The sequence below is a fragment of the Centroberyx affinis genome, unplaced genomic scaffold (genome assembly GCF_046629955.1).
Source record: "Centroberyx affinis isolate AG114_WGS23_722 - 3 ecotype Tasmania unplaced genomic scaffold, CSIRO-AGI_Caff_v1 ptg001787l_1, whole genome shotgun sequence".
Taxonomy (NCBI): Eukaryota; Metazoa; Chordata; class Actinopteri; order Beryciformes; family Berycidae; genus Centroberyx; species Centroberyx affinis.
In genome coordinates this window covers 174,282-201,007 of record NW_027280178.1, presented here as the reverse complement: position 1 = coordinate 201,007, position 26,726 = coordinate 174,282, and the positions used below count along the sequence as shown (strand labels likewise).

Here is a 26,726-nt window from a genome sequence, read left to right as displayed (position 1 = left end):
AAGGCCCTTTACCCTAAGGGGGTCATCAAAAAAAAAAAATCATAAAAAGGAAGACCGCTTTTTGGGTCTCTTGACGTAACTTGGCAAAAGTCTTACAAATACGCGCAGGATGATGTGCCGGCAGAGGAGGGAAAGTTGAGCGCAGTCTCCACAGCGCGCCCAAGACGCGGAGAACACACGAATTAAAAGGAATTAATTCATGATAGACGTACACTCTTTACCGAAGCGCTGGATCAGTGGGAGGGTCTGAAGGTGTGCGACACCAGTTTGGATACAGAAGTTGGGTCCACAGTAGAAACTAAGTAGCCAATCACTTCAGCTCTCAAATTCGCACGCAGGACCCAGGTGACTGGACCGATGAGATGATACTAAAACGCAGCGGCAGCCCTCTTCTGATAACTGTGACCTGCATGTTTTTCTCAGGAGGCTTGCTTTGGTCCTACCGAGAAGAGCAGGATGACACTGACGGGTAATGTAGCGCAGTGTCGGACCATATGACATGAAGGCTGCTTGCATGAGGTGAAAGTTAATGTTTACTTTGCTGCAAAATGTCGTTTTTCACAGTGAAGCCTGCTCTGAACATAAGATTGCCACAACCAAATACCCCTGCTTGAAATCAACAGGAGAAGTCACCACATGCTACAGGTAGGCTGGTTCAAGTTTCCTAGATTCAACACTCAGTTTGTCTGTACTCAATCAAAATACACAATGCTGCTCTATATGATGTAACATTGATGTTCATTGTTCAATATTCATTCATTTATTTTTTTACAACCATGATGTACATTGTCCTTGATTTTAGCCCATGATTAACCTGGTGAAATGGAAAATAGCCAGTTCTGCTTCATGAAACGCACTGTATTGTAAATAAATGTAATCATTGATGTAGTGGTAAACAAAAAAAATCACCAAGAGATAACTGCTAATAATTATTTTCAATCAATATTTGTTAACATACTCCAGTATGTTTCTTTTTACTATGCTGTAGGATATATGAATTACTTTTATGAATCTTGATAAGAAATATTTGTTTGAGCTTTAAAAGGTGGACAAACTGAGTTAAAGTAGTTTCAGTGTTTTCCAGTCTCCTCATAAGTCTTCAGTGGTTAATCATACAAGATATTGCAAAACATTATGGCTGCTTTTCAGCTATAATAACACGTCCAATGTGTTGAGATGAAAGTGATTCCTGGGCAAAGGTTGGCCAACATACAATTTCCCCTAAATGATCCTTTCTGATCAAGAGGGATCTCAGCTAGCTACAACAACATGCCTATGGACTTTTATGCTTTCTCTCTGACACATCATGGTTTATAACAGTTCAAGTAGACACAATGTTGCTTCCCAAAACTCTTGTCAGAGACTAGGATTAAGTTGTCAGAGCCTAATCTGCCTTCATTGCCAGGGGCCACAACACAAGCATAATGAAGACACTTGTATATAATTTACTGACTTCAAAGAGCTAGTTTAGTCAAACACTCAGGTATGCCGTGTGTCATTCCTTGCAGCTCAACTTATTGATTTTAATGTAAAGGTACATAAGTATTAGAACTGACCATTCAAAACATTTGTATATATCATGTGATATTGATATCACTTCCTCCAAGCAGGTGGGATTTGGCAGGTTTTACCATAGGAGGATAGATTTGCATACAGCAGCAAAGTGGAACAGAGGGCTGTTCTCTGTGTGATGGATGAAGTCCTGAACCAGTGTATTATTTAAAAAAACGTCCAGCTTTCTCTGGACGGAGTATTCTGTGACAATACAACTCTTCATACCCAACACCAGAGTTTCATTTGGGCAAATAGGGCAAATTAATGGGGTCTCAATCAGGAGGGATAGATAGATAGATAGATAGATAGATAGATAGATAGATAGATAGATAGATAGATAGATAGATAGATAGATAGACTTTATTAATCCCCAAGGGGGAAATTGGGTTGGTCATGTGCGCATAGAAAAAACAGATCCCACAGCAGGCATAAAAGACACATACAGAAGACAGATCACACAGTCCATAAGAAAACACATAGGATAAACAATACATTCCAAGAAAACATAAGTATTGCTCAGGAACCAGCCAGAGCCAATACAACAGAAAATTAGTAAAAAAAGAAAACATTGCGATACTGATACAATGCAATTCCAGTACACACACAAGTTGTAGGCTTTTACAGTACAGCCAGTACAGCAATACAAAACCTGGACCTACATATAAAAACCGGGCCAGTGAATACCCAATACACACAACATAGAGCCCAATGTCCAGATACATGCGAGTTCACCAGTTAATAGCAATACATATAACAAGGATATAGGCTTTTAGAGTGCAAGCCGATACAGCAATACAAGCCTAGTCCTCCACATAAAAAAACAAGGCCAGTGAATACCCAACACGTAGGCTACAATGTAAAAGCACCAATGTCCAAATCCAAAGCACATTCACCTGTTGGTGCCAAGCTTTACAGCTAAAGGCACAAATGACTTCCTGAAACGTTCTGTGGAGCATCTTGGCATTAATAACCGGCCACTGAACGTATTCCTCAACATACTCCTCAAGCTATTCAATGCTCTTTGCCAGCCCCACTTTGTGATTCAGGCTGATAAGATGGGTACATAAAAATCTGGCCCAGTGTAGCTTTAAATATGGAAACATAAAATTATACAACAGTGAATGAAGGTCAAAGGTTATATAAATGATCATGACCATTTTTTTTCTGAAAAGTGTTGAAAACCAAAGAAATGTGTTAAATAGCTCTATTAAGATGCAGACTGTAAGGTTTCATTTCTGCATTGCTGGCCACCGTTTAAGCATATGATGACATGTTTGGTCTTAACACACTCTTAACATAATTATGTTGGTTTATGGTTATTGGCTGCAGTCACAGTTGTTTCCCATAATGTTTATTTAAGGAAGAAAGACTGGTGTTAGCAAAGAGACAGTATAATGTTGACTGCATGGCTTAGGGCACATTTCAGTCTGCCTGTAGTGTGCAGGTTGATGACAGCCTATCAGCTCTGTTATGGGTTGAAGAGAAATCTTATCATTGCGAAATGATTGTGGAGCTTGCCCTGACAAATAATATACTCAGGCCTTCTCTGAAACACAGTGCATTCCAAAATACCAGTGTAATTATGATTTGGCATGACTAAGGTGCACTTAAAGGGAACAGAACCTGATTTAAGTAGGCAAGATGCAGAGTTGTTTGACATTGGAAAATATACACTGATGGCGTTAGACTGTCTGTACAGTATCAATTTGTCTGCACATCTGAAAACATTTTGTTTTTTGAACATTTTTGTCTTTTGAACTATTTGAGTTCAATGAATCAATGCCTGAATGGAACTGGAACATCCTGATGCTGCTGACCGTATTATGATGCACAGTTGGTTCTCATCCTTGTAGTATTTATCATATTGTCAAACAGCATCAAAGGAGACACCAGGGAGACCCAGAAGGCATGTGTCATAGTACCAGACAACTTGCAGCTGCAACACTGGGGCCACAGCTAGCTCTGACCTTATCTGTCTGGCTCACTGGCTGTGCATAGTAACATTCTTCCCTCACTTACTTACCTCGTTGTTTTTTATATGCAGATTGTTAGAATTGATTGTTTGGTGTAGCTCATGACCTAATGACTGACAGCAAATGAAATATAAACATAATTTTGTCTTTTGAAGCTTCAAAATATTTGCTTATGTTTGTATTTCTGAAAGAGGTAGATGTTGCATTACAATGGGATGAGAAAGGTGCTAAAAGCCTATTGTTCAGGTTTGTTTTTTCCTGAAGTTTCACCTAATATTCAAGAATTTGTGTGATTAAAACATAACTGCTGTTCTAAAAGACAAAGGAGGGTTGTATTAAGATGGCAATCTGTGAGTTCCTTGTTTGTTTGATTTTGGCAATATCTTTGATGCTCAGCAGTCATTGCCATGGTGTTTCTGCTCTGCATCTCCCAGAGATCACTTTGTACTCAGTGTTGCCCATACTTTGAACTCTTTCTTGGATTTTCTGTTAATGAAGTTTGAGTTTCTGTAGGTGGCTTTCTTTGTCTGTTCAGACGGTGGCTATTGTCGCTCATGCTAACTACCCGGTTCTTCTGTTTATTCCAAACAAACCGCTGTTACTGCTGCTGGATACGTAAAACGCATCACTTCCTGTGCAGCAGAGGATTTTTCCTAGCAAAGACCAACCAGACACCGGGTGTTCAGAACAGCAATTGTGAAAGCTTTCATGAACTGGATATAGGTTGAATCACTAGTGTATCAAAGTGTAGCAAAACTGACCTTTAATTATATGAAAATGTCAAGGATTAGTAGGCTACTTTAAGAGACTGGCAAAAGAACAAAAAGTGACTATTTGGTTGTTTTTATATTGTTTTATCATACTAATGAAACCTCATGCAATTTATTCTGAATACAGACAATTTTGCAGCAGCATAGATTATCAGATCATAAGTATCAGATGACATATCTGAAAACCCAAGATGAGAGCCAGACCCTATGTGTTAACTATCACAGGATAAAGTCACATAAATAATCTTTGTTTATAACTTTGCTTAGGTGACAAGAAAACACATGAAGCAGTGATTACATTGGCTTGATTTATTGTGTATACTCGCCAGCCCTAGCTACCTTGTAAAGGAAAAGCTTCTCTGGGAGAGTAGCAGGGCAGACAAAGTGAGTGTTTCCACTCTACAGCCGTAACGGTTACACATAATTGATATGTGGCATGTGTAATTGTTGCTTTGTTATTTTACCAAATATTTCTGGTGGTACTAAGCATTTTGTTGTGTTCTCTTCTGCTCCGCTGTTTCCCTCCTCCTCGGCTCTGGAATTCCAGGGAACTCTAGTTCACTCTGTAAGGACTTGGTGAGGCTGAGGAAACAGTGAGACAGAGGATAACTCACAACATTTTTTCACCCCCCTGTGAGACAAGATAGCCGCGATACTTCACATGCGCTTAGCTGATCCAAACATTTGTTGGTCTCTATCTATCCATTTCAATGACCTGCACTGATAGCTCTTGAAACTAAGTGTTTTTTTACTTCCCTCATTTGTTTTCTCTTACATTTTGCTGTCCTTTATGTGGATTTAGATGAAGTGTGATTATTACTACCAGGGAATCAAGATTTTTCATTGACTGTAAAACCAGTAATTGATTTATTGTGTAATGTCCAGTCAGGCTCAATCATTGTGGGGACACTGGTTGATATAGTGAAATGCTCTTTTCAGCCAATAAAGTCAATTTATTCCCCGACAAGCTGATTATTCAACTTACCTGACCACTTTCCTGTTTACATCCAAATCTGCTTTTCAAATCACCTTGAAATGTATTCCATGCCTTGCAATAATCCTCTTGGCAAGTGTGCTATGTACCCTCTCCCAATTCAAACCGCTTTCAACAAGAGAAATGCATTTGTGATTGCTGTTGTTGAATTGCCATGTTGCCATCCCTCCAGTGGCCGTGGCTCTATGAAGGATCTATCTGTGGCACAGCCTAAGGGATTCAACAGGCCCCAGTTGGAGTTTCCTTGTAGATTTATGGTTTTGTTCCTTGGGCCGAGAAAAACTGGGCTACTTTGTTCCTGATATCACAATGAACGTTCTGCATTGGAAAGTAGAATGAGTCTCGATATACTGCGAGATTACTGAGAGACTCTTTTGGTAGAATTTCTTGGTGGAAAAACCTGGAAGTCAAAGCTTCCATGCCCTTTTTTGAATGTGTAACTGCATCACACTGCATAACACTGCATAACATCACATTACAGGTGATGTTATTAAATGAGTATGTATGGACCTTGCCATGCTCAGATATTGACTGCTGTGACGACAATCAGTAGTTTTTCAATAGCCTGCAGTCCTTCAAATAGTGGTCAGTTGTAAATGTGCCAACCCCTTGGATCTGTCTATAGCTTTACTGTTGTTTTTGCTCATACTGAGTTTCAGGTTCAAATTCTGCATGCATAGATACAGTATGATCTCTCATCCCACAGTGATTATTGTACAATGAAAACCCTGCACTGGAAAACTGTTGATTGCACTTGTGAGTGAGACGGAAATATTAGGCAATTTACAATGATTAATGTCAGTCAGACATTCTCTCCAGATGTTTTTTATTACTTGAAACCTAATTTATCAAAGCACTCAATGTATGTTACTGAATATGCTGTCAGAGGACCAGTTAGTAGAATTCTAAGGAAAAAAACCAAACCAAAAAAAAAAAACAGCAACATAATTCATGGCAGGGCATCATAGAACACAGCACTGTAAAAGTGAAACTGCCAGTTAAGTAACAGGAAGAGAGAGAGCCTGAGAGAAAGATTGTTTGTATGATTGACTGTCTGACCATGCTTTTTCATGCTGTTTTACCCCCATGAGGCGCTATAGCAAAGCAGAAATAAATTTGCTACAGTTGTTGTTCTATTCTAAACAATATTGTTAAGATGAATGTTTCATTCAAAGTTCTCCCTGTCTCCAAAAACACAGAAAATAAGTGTCAGAGTCAATGTAAGCAGGTTTTGATTCATTAAAATCCAACTGCGCCTTGAGTTACCAAGGAAGCACTTTTTGACTCGATTTTAACTGCAAAAGAATTCAGCATTTTTTTTAGGAAAGAAAACAGTACAGGCTATTGCAGTTACTATTTAAAACGATGAAAATCCATCTTGATGAAGTAAATCAGTCGTCTAAGTAAAGAGCATGGAACAAGTCCAAACTGTTTCCCAACAGCTCTTTGAGTGAAACACAATTTACCAGAATTAGCCTCAGTAGATGTAGCTGTAGATGTAGAATGTGATAATACTGATGACAATCACAGCAATTAATGTCTGAAATGATTTACAAAAGCTGGCACTGTTTAACACCACGGTATGCTGACTCAGCTTACATGAGTAAAAGTTGCTGGTATAATGTACACCACTACAGTCGTGGATATGTTGCACTCTCCACCTTCTTCTGAAAAGCCGTGAAATACTGCTTTTACAAACAGCTGAACGCATTTGGTGAATATTTCACACAACCTTAAGACTGTGCACAAATCTATCATATAATTCGTACAACCCTGAGACATACATGTCCCATCAAAGAAAAGACATCACCATCTGTTTTCTGTCAATATTCTGAAAGAGGACATGAAGCCCATTAACTGAAATAGACTGTTGTATAATGCAGTGTGTTTAGTGGATTCAAGGGGTTGACGTGGGGATTTGGGGTCGCTCTTTAATGATAGCTCCCACACAGTTGAAAGGTCATAAGATCTAAAGGCTTAGAGGGGGAGGTTAGCTGCCATATTAAGCTAATGATCCTTGTCTGTCGGATTTAAGTCCTGTTGCGTACTCAAAGTGAGAGTGCAGAGAAAGTTGTCTGGTAAAGTAATGATGATTACCACTGTTGTTTTTGCTATGGCTACCCACCTACAGCCCGTTGCTGGGTTGATTCATAAAGATTAGTCAGCAACTTTGTCTTTAGTGCGGATCAGGTGCAAAGTCTCCCTGGTTTCAGTACTTTATTTTTGTGATGGATTAAATTTTAAAATCTCACTTCATTTTGATATGTTAGCAGCCAAAAAAAAAAAAAGCTTAAAGGTAGTATGTACGATTTTTACTTTAATCTAGCCAACAATCTTCTCAGTAGGTCAAATTGTATGATGAAGGGATACATTTCTAATCTATTCATTCCCTTTTTGGTTTGTTACTGTCCCCTGTATTTTTTACGGGACATAAAAAAGCTCCTAGTTGGAGTCCCTCCCATCCCTTATTTCAGGCTCAACCAGCTCTGCCTCCCCCAACGACAGGTGAATAGTGTAAAACATGGTGGAGCAGCCAGTTGTAAGACTAGTTGTAACCCCAGTATGCCTCCCAAATTGCCTTTGATAGAACAAGGTCAAAAACAACAATGAACATTGGTATTGTTATTGAAAGATGGAGAAATCTGTGAGAGACCAAAGAAATGAAAACTCTCGTAGACAGGCAAATTACGCTATGTAACATTTTGTGCACTATTGCTTTTAGGAGAACTAGTCTAGCCCTAATAACTAGATCTAATACATCATTTCCATTACTCAGAACCAGTAATGTGGAGCTGTGCAGGGCTGAACCTGATAAAGGCAAAGCCCAGTTGGTTCGTAATGTGTTTCCATTATAGAGCTAACCGGCCAACGTTATGCATGTTGCATTGCTGCACTGCTGTAGTGACAGGATGCTACTAACATTATATGCTGTTATACTAACCATGGCTAAGTTTAGCCATCTGATTTGCTGAGAAATTGTGAATCAAGGACATAAATTCAATGTGGTCTGTTTTGATGTGCCTCTGCAAAATTCTTAGCCTTGATTGTAATAATCTGTAGCTCACTGATCCCCAGCCATTACTGTTACACTTTTAGCTGTGTTGCACTTTGCATGTTTCTACTAATGTTGTGATAGAAGTCGTTCCACATGGCCATGAATAATTTCTGCAGGTTCTAAGATTAATACCCTACGCTACTCCTAACTGACTGTGTTGTTGGAGGTTATCACAGTCAGTGTTGATTGCATTTGTTTTGCTCAGTCAGAGGGTGTGTATGTGGCGCTGTTTTTGATTTAGATTTGTTATTCATCTTTGCATCTGCAGGGGGTGCACTATCTTACATAGTGTACCTTTAAGTTTTTATCTCAGATAAGATGTGAAGGAGCTGTTTATCCAGCTGTTTAACCAGTTTTATCAATATTAAGCGTCATTGTCACACAACGAGAAAGACGAGGGAAAATATTATATATTCTATTAGGGGAGAAGATGACTTCCATACCCATTCCCTAAAAAGCAGTGAGGAAATTGCAGTGGGGTGTAAGTTATCATGGTGAGAGCAGAGGAGGACATGTTGTTAGTGTTGTGGAGCATTCCTTAGTGATGGATGTGGAGCACCAGCAGCAGCACACAGCCTCACTTCTGGATAGGCTCTCCCCGGGTCTCTCTTTCGCTTTCCTTGGAGCAAACCTCTCCATTATAATGTGATGTCCGTAGAATGCATATAAAGATACTCATTTACTTTGCTGATTGATTCACTATTCCAGAAATTCTGAAATAGGAGTTTTAAGTGCAGTTTTTACTTAAAATGTTAAGAGCCATGGCTTACAGTTAGACCAGTGGCATGCACAGAGTCTCTTGCAGCAGGAACAAAAAATGAAAAAGGGGCAGCTCTTCCTCCCGCACCAACCCTAACCCACCTGGGTGGAGGGGGCATAAGTGCATGCTGAATTAGGTTGCACACAAACACAAACACACACACACACACACACACACACACACACACACACACACACACACACACACACTACACACCTTAAGTAAAAGTGTGTCCTTCAGTGGCATGGACACTTTCTGAGAAGGCACATTTCCTCTGGTGTGACATTAGGGACAAAAATAAAGCATGGAAGAGGAGCCCCAGTGGTTCAACCGGTCACAATGGCATGGGTTCAAATCTGGCCTGTGCCCTTTGCTACTCTCTGCCCTGTTTGTCCTGACTCTGTCCTGTCAATCTCTACTGCCCTGTCAATAAATGCGAAAATGCCAAAAAAAAAAAAGTCATCTTTAACGCTTTAAGCATGAAAGTGCCCATAAGGGCATGTACCTACCCTGTTTAAATAAAGGTACTCACAGCAAAAAGGGCAACCCTCTTTCTCATTAAATCATGTTTCTGCACATCAAAGTAAACCTCTTCAAGCCAACAAGTCTGCTCATCCACCTCCCAGTGGATAACGAGGACCACTATCCTTACATTTCTCACAGCTCCCATCCCCAAAAGATTCATTAACAAGGTCCGCAGATTTAGAAAATACCTTTCATTGTTCCTCAGTGGCATTGATAATAATGTCAAGTCAGCATAATACCTTTTATATACTTCTCCAGTCTATTTAATGATACCTCTGTTGCAGAAAAACTTCTAATCCATGGGTATCTTTTCTGATACCCTTCATCTTTGAGAGCTTTCTCCATCTCAGGTGTCTGCCTTCTAAAGGTTTAATTAGAGAAAAGGAAACAGAGGCTAATTCTCATTTACAGACTGTTCTTCAGAAAGTTGTCAGCCTTTCTAGAGAAAGATGGATCTGAGGTAATCCTAATTCCCAGGGATGTTTTGAGTAAAATGGTTTACACCATATATTAGGCAATAATGTTCCATTAACATTAAGTTATTATTCACTTCACTGTGCAGCTATAAGCAAGACAAGTAGAGAAAACCAAATTATATATTTAATGTAATTTATATGGTTTTGTTTTCTTACCTACAAATGGGGAGTTAAAGATGTTATTTGTGTTTTACATATAATAAAAAGCATGCCTATCATTTCCTCAGATGCCAATCATAAATCGTATTGCAATGGTTTCAGTATTACTGTACAGAGTGTAATTTGATTTGTTTCCTTGGAAGTCTATTTTGTCATCTGTTTCCATTTGAAAGACGATTGTAATGCAAAACATGCCTTTACCGGAAAGACCATGGCTTAGAGTTCAAATGCTTTATAATGGCTCCTGATGCCTGAAGTTGTTTTATCAGAATATTTTGACAGCTGTTGTTTAGAGGATTTGAACTTATTTCCCAGGTTACACATATCAAACAGTAGGTTATCATTTTGGGGACAGGCAATAAATTAAGATTGATGCGCTCCCTCTATAAAATACCCCTAAATTCTCAAAGGCATAAAGCATACTTGTTACTAGGTGGAGTTGCCAGTTGAATATCTACATGAATATGAAGACTGAATGTGAAAAGAAATTACCATAAATCAAAGGGGCAGTTTTATCATCACAGGAAATCCATTAGATGTCTCATTCCCTGTATTGTCATTTCAAATCAGAATCACTTTATCTGCCAAGTCCAATACATTTAAAAGAGTTTGTCTTTGTGGCATTTGTGCAGTAGCCTACTGGTGTTAAATACCATCATAAACCATTTTGACACTTTTGGATACTTGCTAAATGGTATGTGAAATGAATTTTAAGATTTATTTGGTGTCTATGATTTGGACCTTTTTTAAGGCTTTGTCTGTCTGTTTCATATTCAACTTACATTTCTATCCTCAATTTGTACATATTTTCTTTAAAATCCATCATGTATAATCAAGGATTGTTGGATGTTGTCTCTTCTTAAAAGCCCACTCTAATCTTTTTGGCTGATGCACATTTGCCCATCTGTTTTCTCCACAGAGAACCACAGTGTGGTCATGCTTTGGTCATGCTGTGGTTGTGCTATGGTTAAAGTAGCATAATGGTGGTAATATCTAAACCAGAGGTTGTGGTTTTGCAGCCTCCATGCCCTCTGCTCTCTATATCCAAGACTGTGCTCTATAGCTGTAATCCACACAAGGGATTGTATTGTACCTACATAAAAAGATATATTGAAATAAGCCTAGAGCTTTTTGATTGTAATATGGCAGCACTTTGCATAAAATGTAATAATTTGAACTGAAATTGTACATTTATTCCCTAATTATCACAATACATCATTCTTACTGTCCTGTAACAAAACCCTGTAAAGCAAGAACTTCATGACAAGTTAATCGGCTAATTGAATGCAGTAGAGTGAGCAGTGTGTCTTTTTACTCAATGTACGGGTCTTTTTCATAGCTAATTGTTATTCATCCTGAGGCCACTTGAAGTGTTAATTTATTCTCCCATTAGTAAAAAGAATAAGTTGCTAATTTATCAGTCCTGCAGGACACCAGCTAGCCAAAAGAAATGTTCCCCTGCTCCATTGAACACTCAGCCATACCAGTCGATTTAAATTGTAAACAGCTGCACCATTCAACATTAATAAAATATTTTGGAACAGGGGCTTCATGTTAAGTGCTTTTTGGCAGCACATATGTTGCCCCTTCCATTGTTAATTTTGCAAGTATACTGTTGAATTTCAATATTCTTTCAGTCAGTTTCAACTCAGTTCATGTCCTTCACCATAGGATAACCAGTGTGTTTGTCTGCCTGTCAGACTGTGTGTTTGTATTGTAGATGCAGAGCTCCATCATGCCAGTCTGCTTGGTATTGCTCAAGCGTTTTGCCTTCTTCCTCAACTTGCCTTCTTTCTTCAAGTAGACCATTCAGGAGGGCTGGATGTCATTGTGTTTCTTATGTTGCTAAATCGTAGGGAGGAGTGAGTAACACAGTACCGGAAATGGCCAAAAATCTATTTTAGTCCTGCTCTTTTCAAACAAACCCAGACAATTGGAAGGACAAGGAAAAGAACATCTGCTTTTTACATCTACATCTTAATGAATATTGCTGGAGCCAATATTGTAAACATTTTTTACTTTGGGATGAATGATTTTCTTCTCAAAAGCAAATTTTGCGCCACCAATACTGTTGATTTAAGTTCACCTTTCAAGAGGTCAGTTCTTTGGGGAGCACTTTTCTTAAAATCCATTTTTATGTCTCTCTCTTTTGCCACATTTCCCGCTCTTAATATGGCTTTTTATTTTTGGATGTTGTCATCTTGATCATGTTTTTCCATAGTATTCAAAAAGTTCAGAAAGTACAGAGCTCTTAAAGCTGTGATCATAATCAAGGAATAATTTTACTGACATTCCCTGCGTGTTTCTGTCAGCATTTCCCTGAAGTGGAAGTTGCGTGCATTCACAGTAATCTCTGTGTTTTGAAGGGGATTGGTAATACCTGGCCAGTGTCCAGTAGAATGGTTTGAGTTAGAAAAGGAGCATGTGGAAGGGATGATGGTGGTTTACTGTAACAAGCCACGGACAGCAGTGTTCTCTGTAATTTCCTGTGATGTCAGCGTCAGAGAAATCACACACAGCTCTGCACTTGTCTTCAACTTTCACCCTCGCTATTTCTTAATAACCATCAACACACATCAATGCCATTTTTATGTAACTGAAAGTTACAAATCCATATTTCAGTTTCTCCCCTCAAAGTGTGACATAAAAGCAGGTAGATTTGGTGGAAGTAATGCCATTTTTTTTTCTTCATTACTATTTCATGTTTTTTCATTGATATTTCAAAACATCTCTCAGGATGAGTCAGTTGTATGAGTCTGTCTTGGTAATGATTAGACATGTTTGGCAGATGAGGTGTGATATTTTTCCCACGGCGCAGCTGAGAGCATCAAGAGACAAATCAGGGCAGTCAGTCAGTCAGTTGCTTTGTCAGTTGGCCTGTAGGGGGCATCTTTGACTGTGAGATGCAGTGTTTCCCATACAGAGGCACAAAATCAAAAGTTGGCCAATGTATAGAAATTTATCTAAATCAATCTCTAATGCGCCTGATGTGAACATCACGTCATGTCTGTCATTGATGCACAGATCAGCAGACCAAATAACATTCTGCTCAATCCACCAGAGTCTCTCTTTGTGAAAATGAAAGTGAAACTTAACATTCCACAATTTGCTCCAAACTCTGTTTTAGTAACAGGAAGTAAACAGTAACTTGATAACTCGTCTTCTGCTGCTTCTAAGTAGCATTAGTGGAATTAGATAATTTAACCAATAACCATGTCACAGTGCTTCAGTGCATAGAATTGAATTGAATTGAATTGAATTGAATTGAATTGAATTGAATTGAATTGAATTGAATTGAATTGAATTGAATTGAATTGAATTGAATTGAACACACGCACTGTGGGTCTGTACAGGATCTGTCCTTGTTTTAGATCAAGGTGTTAACTGGCCAATGTTAAATCTTGTCTAAAGAACACTTCTGTGTTCTTTATCTGCAGGTGGGATTTCAATAGAGCATTATACATGGCATGCTCAATATAATAAAGTTTCTGCCTCTGCTTATTACTGTTTTTATTTTGATGGCCCTTTCTCTCACATCTCTCAATGAAACATTTGTTATCCCCCAAAAAAGCTGTGTTGAGAGGAGATTTTACACTCTGAAGACATCTGTCATAGGAGGCCTACTCAATTGTTTGCTGAAGAAGTGTTAACACTCTCTCCCAATCTGGCCTGTCTTCCTTGCTCTCACACCCTCCCTCTGTAACTTGTTCCCTATTTGTTTTTTCTTCAAATTCCTCTCTCTCCCTGTATTTCACTTCACCTACTATCTCACTACTTTCCCATTTGTCCTTCTCTCACTCTCTCAACTCCCTGCCCTGCACTGTATGTGTAACAGCATTTACTGTAACAGTTTTTAATACTGACCTCCTGGCCTGCTCAGGATTTCAGCAGAATTTGGCCGTCCAACCAGTGGAGCAGCAGGACTCTGGACCAGATCTTGGAGTGGTCAGATCTCCCTTAGACTATTTACTGATCCAAGCTGGGAAGCTGTGCTCTCCTCAAATAGTGATTGTTGGAAGAAACTGTAATTTCCTGAACTATGCTTTTACTTTTATTGAATCATGAATTCTTCCAGTTCTATGGGTGAATTCATTAATTAAGGAATATCATTGTCTGAAATAATCTGTTTTTCACGTATCTCAGTCCTTACTCAGATATTCCACCTGGTGATATCTGTAGGATTACAGCTGATGCCATAACATATAAATCTATTTGTAGAGCAGATTTAATGTGCCAGTAACAACTAGCCTATTCCATCCTTCTCCTATAAATGTCACCACTTGGATAAGGCTCTTGAGCAGCTTAGTTGATGTTGGAACAGTGAGTCTATGAAATGTCCCTTTAGTCGTCACGCTGAGTTATACTCCTAAGTGCTTTGGGATTGTAATGCTACAATTGTTGTCTGTAATGGCATGGCTCCAACGGACAGACAGCAGCCTGTGGAAAAATATTTTTTCCAACGTCATTTACCCTCTATGGCATCTCCAAACAATCATCTGTAATTGTATTATAATTACTGAGGATAATGGGGCATAATGTAGCATAGCTGTAGTACAGTTTCTGAAGTACAAACCTGGGTCAAAAAGGATTTGAAAGCCTTCCTTTTTTTCCCCTTTTTTTGGAAGGGGGGGGGGGGTCTTTCATCAATCCTTTTTCACCAATATCAAGCAAGGACATTAACACATTTGAAAGATTGAGAGCATTCAGAACTATAGAAAAATGTCTGATTTCCTTCCTTTGCTGACTGTAATATTTTTAGCAGAGTAGATGGCCTTTCCAACAGTATTTTTTCAGTCTTGAGGTTTGGAAAACACAAAGGTATCCAAGCATTCTGAAGAGGTACTCTGTGTACTTGGTTTTTTATGTCTTCCTGTAAACCTGCTGTCTTCAGGGGGTTGTGTTTTGGATACAGCATCACCAGCAGTAACTGTCCCTATTTATATAGCTTTGTCTAGCTCACTAATGCCTTTCTTATTTTATCTGCTGTTTGTGGTGATAACCAGTATGTGCTTACAGTAATGGGATACATTTTGACATGTTGGATTTTTATTTCCGAATGACATAATGTGAATCCCCCGAACAAATGTCCAAACCCTGAGTTCTTACAAACTGCAGTGCACCTTTGCTTTGTTCACCTTTGTTCCCCCCTGCACCAGAGAGAGAGAGAGAGAGAGAGAGAGAGAGAGAGAGAGAGAGAGAGAGAGAGAGAGAGAGAGAGAGAGAGAGAGAGAGATATGCTAGAATGCAACTGAGTTGTTAGCTGAACAGATCAGTGGGGACACTAAAATGGGGCTCAAAACTTTATTAAATTCCTACTTCAGCACTAAGGGGAAAGTAATCTGGAATTGGAACTATTTTAAATTAATTGTGGAGGGCATTGGCAGGTAAGAAATGAAAAGACAAATCCATTTGGCCCCACTTCTGAAAAATGTTTGCAATATGTTGTGTTTTGTCAGGCCTCTTTGATCTCAAGACTCTTGTCAAGATCAACAAATAACTTAAGCACACAGAAGTGCTCTTCTTTGCCAATAAAACAAAGGTGGAGGGGTTATGTGATGGGTGAGATAAAATAAAATAAAATAAAAGAAAAGAAAATAGCTTGAGAGGAAGAGTGGTGTTTTGCAAAGTGATTTATCTCCCGCTGAAGGTAGCATGTCCCACTCTGACAAGTGAAGAGGTAGGTAGAAAGTTTACTAGTTTAACAAGTTTACTTGCTCGCTTTATCGATTCTCCATTACGAGGAAAATTTTCAGGAATGAGAGGGGGTGAAGGCCGCTTTTAAACAGCAAGGGAGGAGCCATGCTAGTTTAAATAAAATGAAAAGCTACTGAATGGAGCGGCAGGAGCTTCATTCCCGACCAGAATTTGACAACAAGCTTTAGAAAAGAGGTGAAAACAGCAACACAGCTGGCCCGCGTGTGTGGGTTTTGGTTTATATCATTATGTCTCAATGAAATCTCCACATAGCACACATTAGTTTCAGGTTTAGTTATAAGATCTGATACCGCTTATTGTAGGTTTAAACCTCTTAACAACAAACACTGTGGTATTTCTGGAATTGCTAATCAGTCAATGCTGTGACTCCATCCTTAATTATAAAATACTCACACAAAGCACCTAAAATGCATCCCAGTATACTGTATTTTCATTCCCTGCTGTGTATCAGACAGATATGGAGCTCAACAGCTGCTAAATTGTCTGTTACACACTGCAAAAAAAATGCACAGGAACTACTTTGCACATCAGCTCTGGTGGTCAAACATGACAACACTTGCCATAGCGGCTCTCTGACTCGGGATCTTCTAATGAGATGAAAGAAATTATTTTTGCACAGATGCTGTTAGCTGAATTTAGAGATTTAGAGATTTTTTTTTCCTTTCTCCTTTTTGTCCAGGTTCAACACAGGGTCACCGCCCAGTAACATTGTCAGCAACCTAATTAACTAACTTTAAAAATGAAATGGCTCTTAAATTTGAGTGCACAGTGAGTTTGCTGATGACTTGAAATGCAAGTATCTTTCAGTTGAAGGCTGCACGTAATGCCAACAACGTAATCCCTCTGAGTACTGAGTGCTGTGTAAAAAAAGAGCGTGATTCATTCAGTCCCACTCTGCTTTTCCAACCATGAAAGATTCATTAGAGTAACAGTCAGACAGCAAAGCCATACACAGAACACAAATACATTCCACTCTGTGCCTCATGTTATCTGTCTCAGTCCCATTACATGTAATAGTTTCTTCAGAATGTAAGAAAACACATCCCTTCTGTGTTGTCAAGACTGTTTTTGTTGAATCTAGAATGTTAATTTCATATTTTCATATTATCACTGCACCAATCTATCAAGTGATGTAAGCTGGCTAAAAGGTTGCTAACTCACCAGGATTATTTTTCTTTACATGGAGAAACTGGCCATCAATCTCTCAGCTCTGCTTCTCTTTGAGATAAGCATAAATCTCATGTCCTCAAATTACACTAAAAACATTCAACCTAAATACAGTGTATTTATGCAACAATTCACAAACTTTTACAAAGTATTACTTAACTGCTGCGGAATCAGAGACCAGACTTGTGATGAATCCTTACATTTCTGTTGCACTGCTTTACAGTACATGCCATTGTTGTCACTCTAAACCTGTTGTAATTTTATTGAATACATTTTAATGAAATGTTCTTTGCTCAACTGTTGTATTGTCTTTTTTAAATCCCAATTTCAATTTATTGAAAATTTCCAGTGGTGTAGCGTTACTATTTTACAGTAACAAATAGGGGAGAATTCCCTTTTCCCCAACCATATTAGATAATGTAAACATTACATTTACACGTTAGGCATTTAGTCAGTGCTCTGATCCAGAGCGACTTGGCAATGAGGGCAAGAGCAGAATAATCTTCAGTTCCTTGAATGCCAACATAACAAGCAACCAAGAGTAAGGAGTGCAAGGGTCGGTGCATGTATAGTTCAAGTAAGGAAAAAACACAGAATAAGTGCTGAGAGGCTGAAAGAGAGCATTTTTTAAGAGCAGTTGGAGTCAGTAAAGCAGAGATGATAAGATTCAGTCATGATAGGTTGACATAAGTAGGTACTTCTTGAAAAGATGAGTTTTCAGCCCATGACAGAGGATGGAGAGTGATTCTGCCGTTCTGAGTTGAGACTGGGCGGAGTGATGACCATGCCAGTGCAGGGTACAGAGAGCCAAGTGGCCAGTAGCTGCAGAATACGTGTAAGGTTGGACTATGGAGGCATGGACCCATTTGTAGTCTTGTATGCCTGCACATGGGTTTCTCTACAGGAGTCACCATGGTGTTGTCAATAGAGGTCTTGAGTATGAAATGGTGGGCAGGCATCCAAATAGTAATGTCAACAAGGCAGGCAGAGATGTGTACCTCAATGTGAGTGTCAGAGGATGGGAAAGAAGAGGTGAATGTCATCAGCATAGCAATGATCAGGAGGAGAAGTTGTGAGATACAATGACAGGCAAGCAATCTAGTTTAGATAGAGAAGAGGAGGCAGACTAACACTGAGGCTCCAGGGGAGAGGGTGCAGGGTGACGAGTGTCCTCCATGATACCAGAAGGTGCAGTCCAACAGGTAGGAGGAAAACAGTGAGAGTGCTGACCGGGAGATTCCCAGGTCAGCAAGGGTGGTGAGGTGCACCCGGTTGTTGATAGTATCAAAGGTAGCAGATAGGTCTAGGAGGATGAGGACAGATAGAAAAGCAGCTCTAGCAGAGTGGAGGAGAGCTTCAGTGACAGCAGGTGCTGTCTCAGTATAAGTCATCTCAAAGCCAGACTCCAACAGAGTGAGAGATACTGAAAGATTGTTAGAGGCAGCATGTTCTAGAGGTTTGGAGAGACAGGAAAGGAGCAATAATGGTCTGTAGTTCTTGACATTAGATGAGTTGAGGGTAAGTTTCTTGAGAGAATGGGGGACTTTAGCTACTTACTTTACTTATTTTACTGGAAGGCAAATGGTATGCAGCCAGATGTCAGAAGTTGATGTAGTAGAAGGGGAGTAGATCATCAGCTCCATAAAATACAAAGGCTGCAACTTTTTGGGGAAATCGATTAATCTATCAACTATTTTTTCTGTTTCTCTAACTATTGTTTTCTTAGTTTGATTAGTCATTACAAAATAAAAATAACAAAAATAAAACTGAGTCAAGCAGCTTAAAATGTAAAGCTTTGTTGAGTTCTGTCTAGTCTTTGAGGAGCATGTTGAAGACTGTCAAGACGTCTGCTAACTGATGGGTGCATGTGTCTCCCTGGAGGAGAAAGTCTTCCGTATGCTCACTGACACTTCCTTGTTGTTGAAAGCATGAAAAGTTGCCCTACCGGAAGGCTCTGCTTTCTGGCACTGCACACTTCTTCTAGCCTCCGCTATTGGAGGCAGAATGTGGCACCTTGCACCAAATTTATGTGTTATATGACACTTCGACAATTAAAGTCCATGTTGACAATAAAAATCTACGTTGATGCATTTGCATAATACATATTGTCAATGATGTTGACTTTGCAGCCCTATATAAAATACAGTTAATAATTCATAATTAAAGTAATTCAGCATTTGTTAGTGATAGTTATGTGTTATTCACAACTATAGATTCCACAACCACTGTACTCTGGACTATGTTCCTCCAGTTTAATGGCTAGATGTTTGGCTTCCAGTTTAAGTCAATGAAACTGGTATAGGTCATATAAGAACATTGCACGAGTTTTTAACAATTGACAACTTCATCTAATTAGTGTTTCCCCTTTGTCACACATATCTATACAGCATGAGTATAGAGTTGGAGAGTGTGCTCTCCAATTTGACAAACATCTCCCCTCATGTGGAATGCAGACATGTTATTGTATATCACTGGCAACGCTGGACAAATAAGCCTCCACTGAGTAGACCTCATGTGTTGTCTCACAGCTGTGTCTGTGTGTGTGTGTGTGTGTGTGTGTGTGTGTGTGTGTGTGTGTGTGTGTGTGTGTGTGTGCGTGCGCGTGCCTGAATGTGCCTGTGCATGACCCATTATAGTTTTGTAATTGTAATCTCTGTTAGAGAGAAGGGCATGCTGGGATGTGATGAAGAGGGCCCCTCCAGAAAATGTGAAGGTGACGTGTGTGTGCCTGCATGTGTGTGCAAATCTGTAGTTCGCCAGAAATTATGTTCTTATGTATGTCTGTACTTCTTCATCCATGTCTGCATTTTTTGCATTGACTGACTTAGTTGCTTCCACTTTAACACATCTGTGTCGTTGTGCATTAGTGATTTTTTTTCTAAGACAAGGCCAGACCAGGCCAGTCCACCATGTTCGTTCATGGGAGGTCCAATGTTTATAAGGTAATTAGAGTGCTTATGGTTAACCTGGGCTAACTGGGGTCAAACTAATCTATGTCTAGATTTCATGGGGCCCCTGTAATATGATATGGATCACTGGGAAAAATAAAATAACCTTTAGGTGAAAAAAGGCACAGGTGGCAAAACAATCGCAAATAGCCTGAGACTGCCTCAGCATTCTGAACAAGTGTAGGGCTCGTCACACTGGTATATTGTGTGTGTGTGTGTGTCTGCGTCTGTGTGTGTGTGTGTGTCTGCGTCTGTGTGTGTGTCTGCGTCTCTGTGTGTGTCTGTGTGTGAGTATGTGAGTTTGCAAACTATGCTCATTCAAATTCTCCTACAGTACAATTCTCCCTGTAGAAAAGTGTCAGCTGCGCGTGTAGGATATCCTTTCCCCCCTTTTTTCCCTAACTATTCCCTCATGAATATTAATGACATTCACAGGATCTGTGTGTTGCAGAACTGGTTGGATTGTGTTCGTAGGTGTTCCTATGAAAGGTGCTAAAACTCTCTGCATCGTCATTCAGCATGGTCTTGTTTGAGGCATCATGTGTTGATTATCATAAAGGGCTACATCTCTAATTGCCTAAGTTTAATATTTTGGATATTGGTTATTCTATGTAATTCTAAAGCAATGAATAAACATTTGTATGTTGCTATTTGGCTGTCCTCCAGTGCTGTCACAGTGGAGACCAATATAGATCTGAGATGTTTCTGCTGTTTAAAGTGCGGGAGAGGAGGTGAGGTGCACCATTCAGTAGCTTTTGGGGAATCAGTGCCAGATATTGACTCAGACGGTAAAGCTACATAAAGTTGTTTGGAAAGCATTGTATCACTTTCAATTCAAGCATTGGTATACTCCACCAGAGCCATTCAGGGCCTATTAAATTAAATTGACCTTAAGCACCAAATGATCAACCTCCACTCTGCAACCACTCACCATGGGCAAATATAAAAAAAATTACACCCCAAACAATCTGAACACCCACCCTTCTAAAAAGGTCATGTTCAGACCACAAACACTAATTGAAACCTTATCCACTGCCACAATATGTTTGACAAAATCGATTTAAAATCTACAATAATTTTAATTCATTACTTCTGACTGTTATCCCAAGTGGACAATAACAGTTTAAATGCAGCAATAAACATGTCAAATTTGAGTGCTGAGCTGAGGTAGAATCTAAAGCACAAGGACACATAGATAACTGATACTTGATAAAAGTGAGGCCAAAATGAGGAAGATATGGGGAAAAGTGCTCCTCATTTTCCTAGATCAACATTTTAACTCGGAGGCCCTTCATTTCTAAGGCCCAACAGCTTTTCCACTCCCAGACTATAAATCATGTGTTTGGTTTGAGATCAAGTCAAGTCAAGTCAAAGTTTATTATAGCCCGATATGACAAAATATGTCTCAAAGGGCTGTACATAAAATAAAACAATAATGAGGAGCAACATTAGCATATATATATATATATATATATATAAAAAGATTTCATTGCTTTAGTGCATTGACCTTCAGCTCAGTATCAATCACCCAGAGTCTACAAACATGTTATTTTAACTTGTGGCCAGGTCATATTACTGCCATCCTGGTTCTGGGTTTTCAGCTCTGCCTGTCTGCCTTCATGTCTACAGATGTCGGAATATAAAAGATTAACAAAAGGAGAACATAAGAAATTAACAATTCTGCATGAAACATATTTTCTATAGATGAAAAATGCAAGATAATACTGAATTTGGCATTTAAAAGTGCTTTAATGTGTTGAAGTATCACTTAAATTTTAGACTTATTTACTTAATATCAGATTACAGACAGGACAACATGGTAGAATGTTACAAGATTCAGGCTGGGGGCAATGTATGTAATGAGCAATTTCCCGAAATGATAACTTTCAATTCTTTGAAAATTATCTTCAAAACAGATATGTATCCAGTTTCCATGGGATGTTGTTGCCTCTTTCATGAAATTCTGGAGACGGACAGACATGTTTGTTTTCTCGTGGTCGTTCAACTAACCCTGGTTATTTTCCTAGGCTGGTTATTTGCTATAAGTGCCTTCTGTCCTCATGGGGATGTTATTGTGAGATGAAATAGTGGGTCACACAGGAAGACATCCTCAGTTCAACTCTCTCAGGGTTTCCATGTCCTTTCCTCAGAAGCCATTTCCCTCCATCAACACCCAGAAATATACTGCAATGTAATGAACTCTTGAAAGACACATATTGAAACGAGGTACAGGTGCAGATGTGCAGACACATAAATACATTGAGTGACTGTCTGCAGATTATGAATGAATCTGTGCTGCTGTGCTGTGTCAGTGTGTCACTTACTGTGTACATAAATAGGATGAATCTCCATACACGAGGACATGGTTAACAACTGTTTATATTTATGGTTCTCAGGAGCTCCCTCTCTATAGTAAACATTAATTTTCTGAAGGAACTTTTTCTCCTTTCTCCCTGTGCTGTGTCTGATGTGTAGGATCACACAAGCGCTTACAAACACACACACACACACACAAATTACACATGCTGCACACACCCTGCTCTCACCTAATGACGTGCCTCCAAAGTGGGAAATTAGACACAGTCACAGGTGCTGGAGTGTTGAGTGGCATCTGAGACTTACAATCAGATTGTTGCAGGTTTGTATTCCCCAGTGGGAACTTCAGGTGCAGTGAGGGAAATCCTTACAGCCCCCTATTAAGGCAGTAAGTATTCTGATTTGTGAGTGATTGAGCGCTTGGTTGAGTGTACTTCACACTGTATATGCCCATCATAATGTGAAGGATAAAATGACTGTAAAGGCAATCAACTGTAGACAGTAGACCCATTGCACTGCAGTGGTGGAGCATCGACCATTTGCTTTATTTTACCAGGAATACATCTCATGTGATGCTATTTCAAACAGACACAACCTTGATGTGCATCATTTGGTTCAAAAGCAAAATGTGTCATGTGGGTGTTATAGCGCTGGAAACATAGCTTACTAGCCGTGTGTGTGTGTGTGTGTGTGTGTGTGTGTGTGAGTGTGCGCTGTGTGTCTGTGCTGTGTTGATGGGTAAGAAATCCCTCACAATTTTCTGTCCCATATGAATGGAAAAACGGCAATAATTGAAACTTAAGGAGCTGATTACTCTCAGTGCGTTTAAAGCAAATGTTGGCACTACGGAAGAAGAATCTAATGGACAATGTCAATGCTTTAATTAAATCGACTGTTTTAGCACTGTGCCACTGTTTCTCCTCTTTCTCTCTCTGTCTCTCTTACTGTTTCTCTCCTCTCTTACTCTTCCTTTTTCTTTGCTTGAACTCACTGATGATGTCCTCACCAGGTCACCCTTGGAATAGAGATTTCAATGTGACTAACCTGGTTAAACAAAGATTAGGCATGTTTAAAAAATAAAAAATAAACTAAATAATCTCTGTATATATATATATATTTGAATGCTGTAAGGCGGAGAAGATCAGTGTTTTTGATGCTGTGGATCTGCTGTTCTGGACTGTAAAGCTTTATGAGCTGCATGTCGAGTTTTCACTGAAGCAACACTGTTTGCAAACATCATAGGTGTGGTAAAGCTCCAGTCACCACGATGTAGTACATACTGTGCATGCCAATGTTGGAAATCAATAGCAATTTTATCCAATGACATTTTGCATGCAGTTTATATAGTCTTCTAATAGACCACACAACATGGTGTGTGTGTGTGTGTGTGTGTGTGTAAACAGCATTTAAATTGCCAGACAGACCCACAGGAATACCCCTATCATCATAACCGCACCTGAATAAAAGCTGTAAAGCATTACAGAGCAAACTCCTTTTAGTACCTCTATCAAAGTGAGTGCAACTGTACTGCCAATGACTTCATGGTGTAATTGGATTTTTTTTTTTATCACCTCCTGTTTGAAAGCAACACCTGGTAGCACTTTCCTCGCAGCCGAGAGTGAGTAAGGGATGAATACCTCATGATACAGTGTATTTTGATTTGACTCATGAATATAGTCATTCTTGCATACCAATGTAATGACGATTTGACTGGTGTTTTTTTATTACTATTGTTTACTTATGTCTGGCACTGATAAAATATTTCAGCAATATGTTCCCAATGAGCTGGTAGGAAAAAAGTTGAACAGATGTGAAAAGTAACAATGCAACAGAAGATGAAAGACAGATGCAAAGAGAGAAAACACATTAATTCTTTTGTTGCTATGAGTTTGTCTCATTGAGGCTATTCTTTTCTCTCTCTCTCTCTCTCTCTCTCTCACTCTCTCTCTCTGTGTGTCTCTCTCTCTCTCTCTCTCTCTCTCTCACCTACATACATGCATAAACCATTTTGGATAAAGTGCAATGTGCTCAGTGCCATGGCCTCAGTGAAATTCCTGTTAGTATCAGAGAAGAGAGGAAGAGAATCGGGAAGGAGAGAAGTGTACAGGTAAGGTGAAGTGAGGACAGGAAAGAAAATTACATGATGGGAAAACAGAGAACAGGACAGATGTGAAGGGAAGTTCAACATGATGCCAATAATGAGGGATTCAAATGAAAAGTGAAACATTCTGGGGAATGGAGAGGAGCCAACAATGTGTTGGCCACCATGCTGAATGTCAGCATGGTGGCCGCAGTGGGGGGGTTGTAACTGATTGTCATCGGACGTGAACCAACACACCACTCAGCTGGAGTGTGTGTGTGTGTGTGTGTGTGTGTGTGTGTGTGTGTGTGTGTGTGCATGCAAAGCCACAGTCTGGCCACATTTAACTTTGTGGAGATGTTTCTCACATTAACACAGAAAATTGTAAAAACAGACAAGTCAGATTATGAATCACTGGATGGAAACAAATTCTGTTTTCAAGTCCTTGGAGATCCTTATTAACTTGACATATAAAAAGCATATTATATGGGACAATTATGTATCTTTTACAGTGTTTTTGGATGTGTCTTACATGCATGTCCGTCTGATCTTTTACAGAAAGAAATGTTGCAAGGGCTTTAAGTTTGTGTTGGGCCAGTGCATTCCTGAAGGTATGGAAACCTTGCCAAACTGTTTGGATGTCTGTCTTGTGCGTTTGCTAACATTGCTGATTTGTTTTGGGTTACACTCCCATCATGTCCCATAGGCTTTTAGTCCTTTAATATGTTTCACTTGACTTTCTCTTGTTTTAACCTCACTCAAAGTGTAACAACCCATGACAGAAGTAAAAGTCATCCTACAGTTTCCCTGCAAGTTTTGAATTTAAAATCATAGACTTGATGCCAAATATGGGCAATTTTTGTTCCAATGTTTATACAACATTATGTTCATTATATTTTATTTAATAATGTAATAATTTGATTTTACAAGCAGTACAAATTGAGCTCACTGTGCTAGCAATGGGAGGTTATAGATAGATAGATAAATAGATAGATAGACAGTTCAAGATTCAAGTTTGTTTATTTCTGTAGCCCTTTGTCACAAAGGACTGCACAGAGAATGAGCCTAACTAGATCTAAATGATCAACAATCAACCATAGAATAGAATATTATAAAGGACAAACATCAGGAAGAGCAAGACACACAAAAGCAGATTTTAGCAAGACATAACAGCTACCTATTCCCTAACCTAGCCAGCAACACCAGCCACAACAAACCTTGGGCGGGCCAAGGCAAGGAGGGATCCCCCACCGGGACGACTGAGCGTGAAATAGGTGCCAGGAAATCAGTGACAAGAACATGGACAATGACAATGACAAGAGAAAAACAGAGAAACAGATGAGGCAGACTGATAGATAGATAGATGGACAGACAGTTGTGTTTTTTTGTGTTTGAGGTGCCCCATTCTGTATGTTTCTGCAGACTATGATGTGTGCGCTGGCGCCCCCTGTGAGCAGCAGTGCACTGACCATTTTGGTCGTGTGGTTTGCACCTGTTACCCCGGCTACCGCTATGACCGTGAGCGCCACAGAAGCCGAGAGCAGCCCTACTGTCTGGGTGAGACCTGGTACAACACCTCATAGAGATCATACATTCTTTTAAATGCTTCCAATGTTTTTTCTTTTGCCAAGTATACTACTACAGTACTAATAAATGCTGACATTTCATTTTGATACACTTTACAGCCTAAATTTGTGCCAAGATGGTGGAAACATTCTATGATTGGGTAGCTCTATACCCCCAGTAACCCAGCAGTTTAAATTGAAACAGCTTTTCTGTGTTGCTTTTTGTTATTTAATGGTATATACATTTAATTGAATCATTTTACATTCATACACAATACAAAGTAAGTGAATAAACTCCTCTGTGTATTTTCTTTCTTTCTTTCTTTCTTTCTTTCATGCAATGTAGACATTGATGAGTGTGCAAACAAAAACATGACCGTCTGCTCTCAGATCTGCATCAATGCTGTTGGGAGCTACAGGTGTGAGTGTGAGAAAGGTTATTCCCTGGAAGAAGATGGGAAAACCTGCACCAAGGGGGAGAGAGGTGAGGATTGTATTTTTTTGTTGAACATTTTTCTCTTCATTCATCACCAAAGGGCACATCTGACTGCTGTGGAGGTGACTATACATTGTTATGTGGTGTATGTAAGGAAAGAGAAGGGGGGACTGCAAGCATGGACACCTGGTAGTCATTACACATCCCAGCTCCTTGTACATGTCAGAATGGTT

The 26,726-nt window shown here is 39.4% G+C and overlaps 1 protein-coding gene across 3 annotated transcripts in view; it reads left to right on the top strand.

Moving 5' to 3' along the window:
* Window positions 1–347: 347 nt before the first annotated feature.
* ccbe1 (collagen and calcium binding EGF domains 1) overlaps window positions 348–26,726 on the top strand; it is a 35,511-nt gene continuing 9,132 nt past the window's right edge. For 2 of the 3 annotated variants that reach the window (XM_071529429.1, XM_071529428.1), the window contains exons 1-5: window positions 348–469; window positions 565–645; window positions 25,051–25,103; window positions 25,915–26,049; window positions 26,404–26,541. In XM_071529429.1, coding sequence (XP_071385530.1) covers window positions 363–469; window positions 565–645; window positions 25,051–25,103; window positions 25,915–26,049; window positions 26,404–26,541 — 514 coding nt within the window. In that variant the 5' untranslated portion in view covers window positions 348–362. Of the gene's footprint in view, window positions 470–564; window positions 646–25,050; window positions 25,104–25,914; window positions 26,050–26,403; window positions 26,551–26,726 lie in introns of all 3 variants that reach the window. The other variant, XM_071529430.1, reaches the window with a different exon arrangement.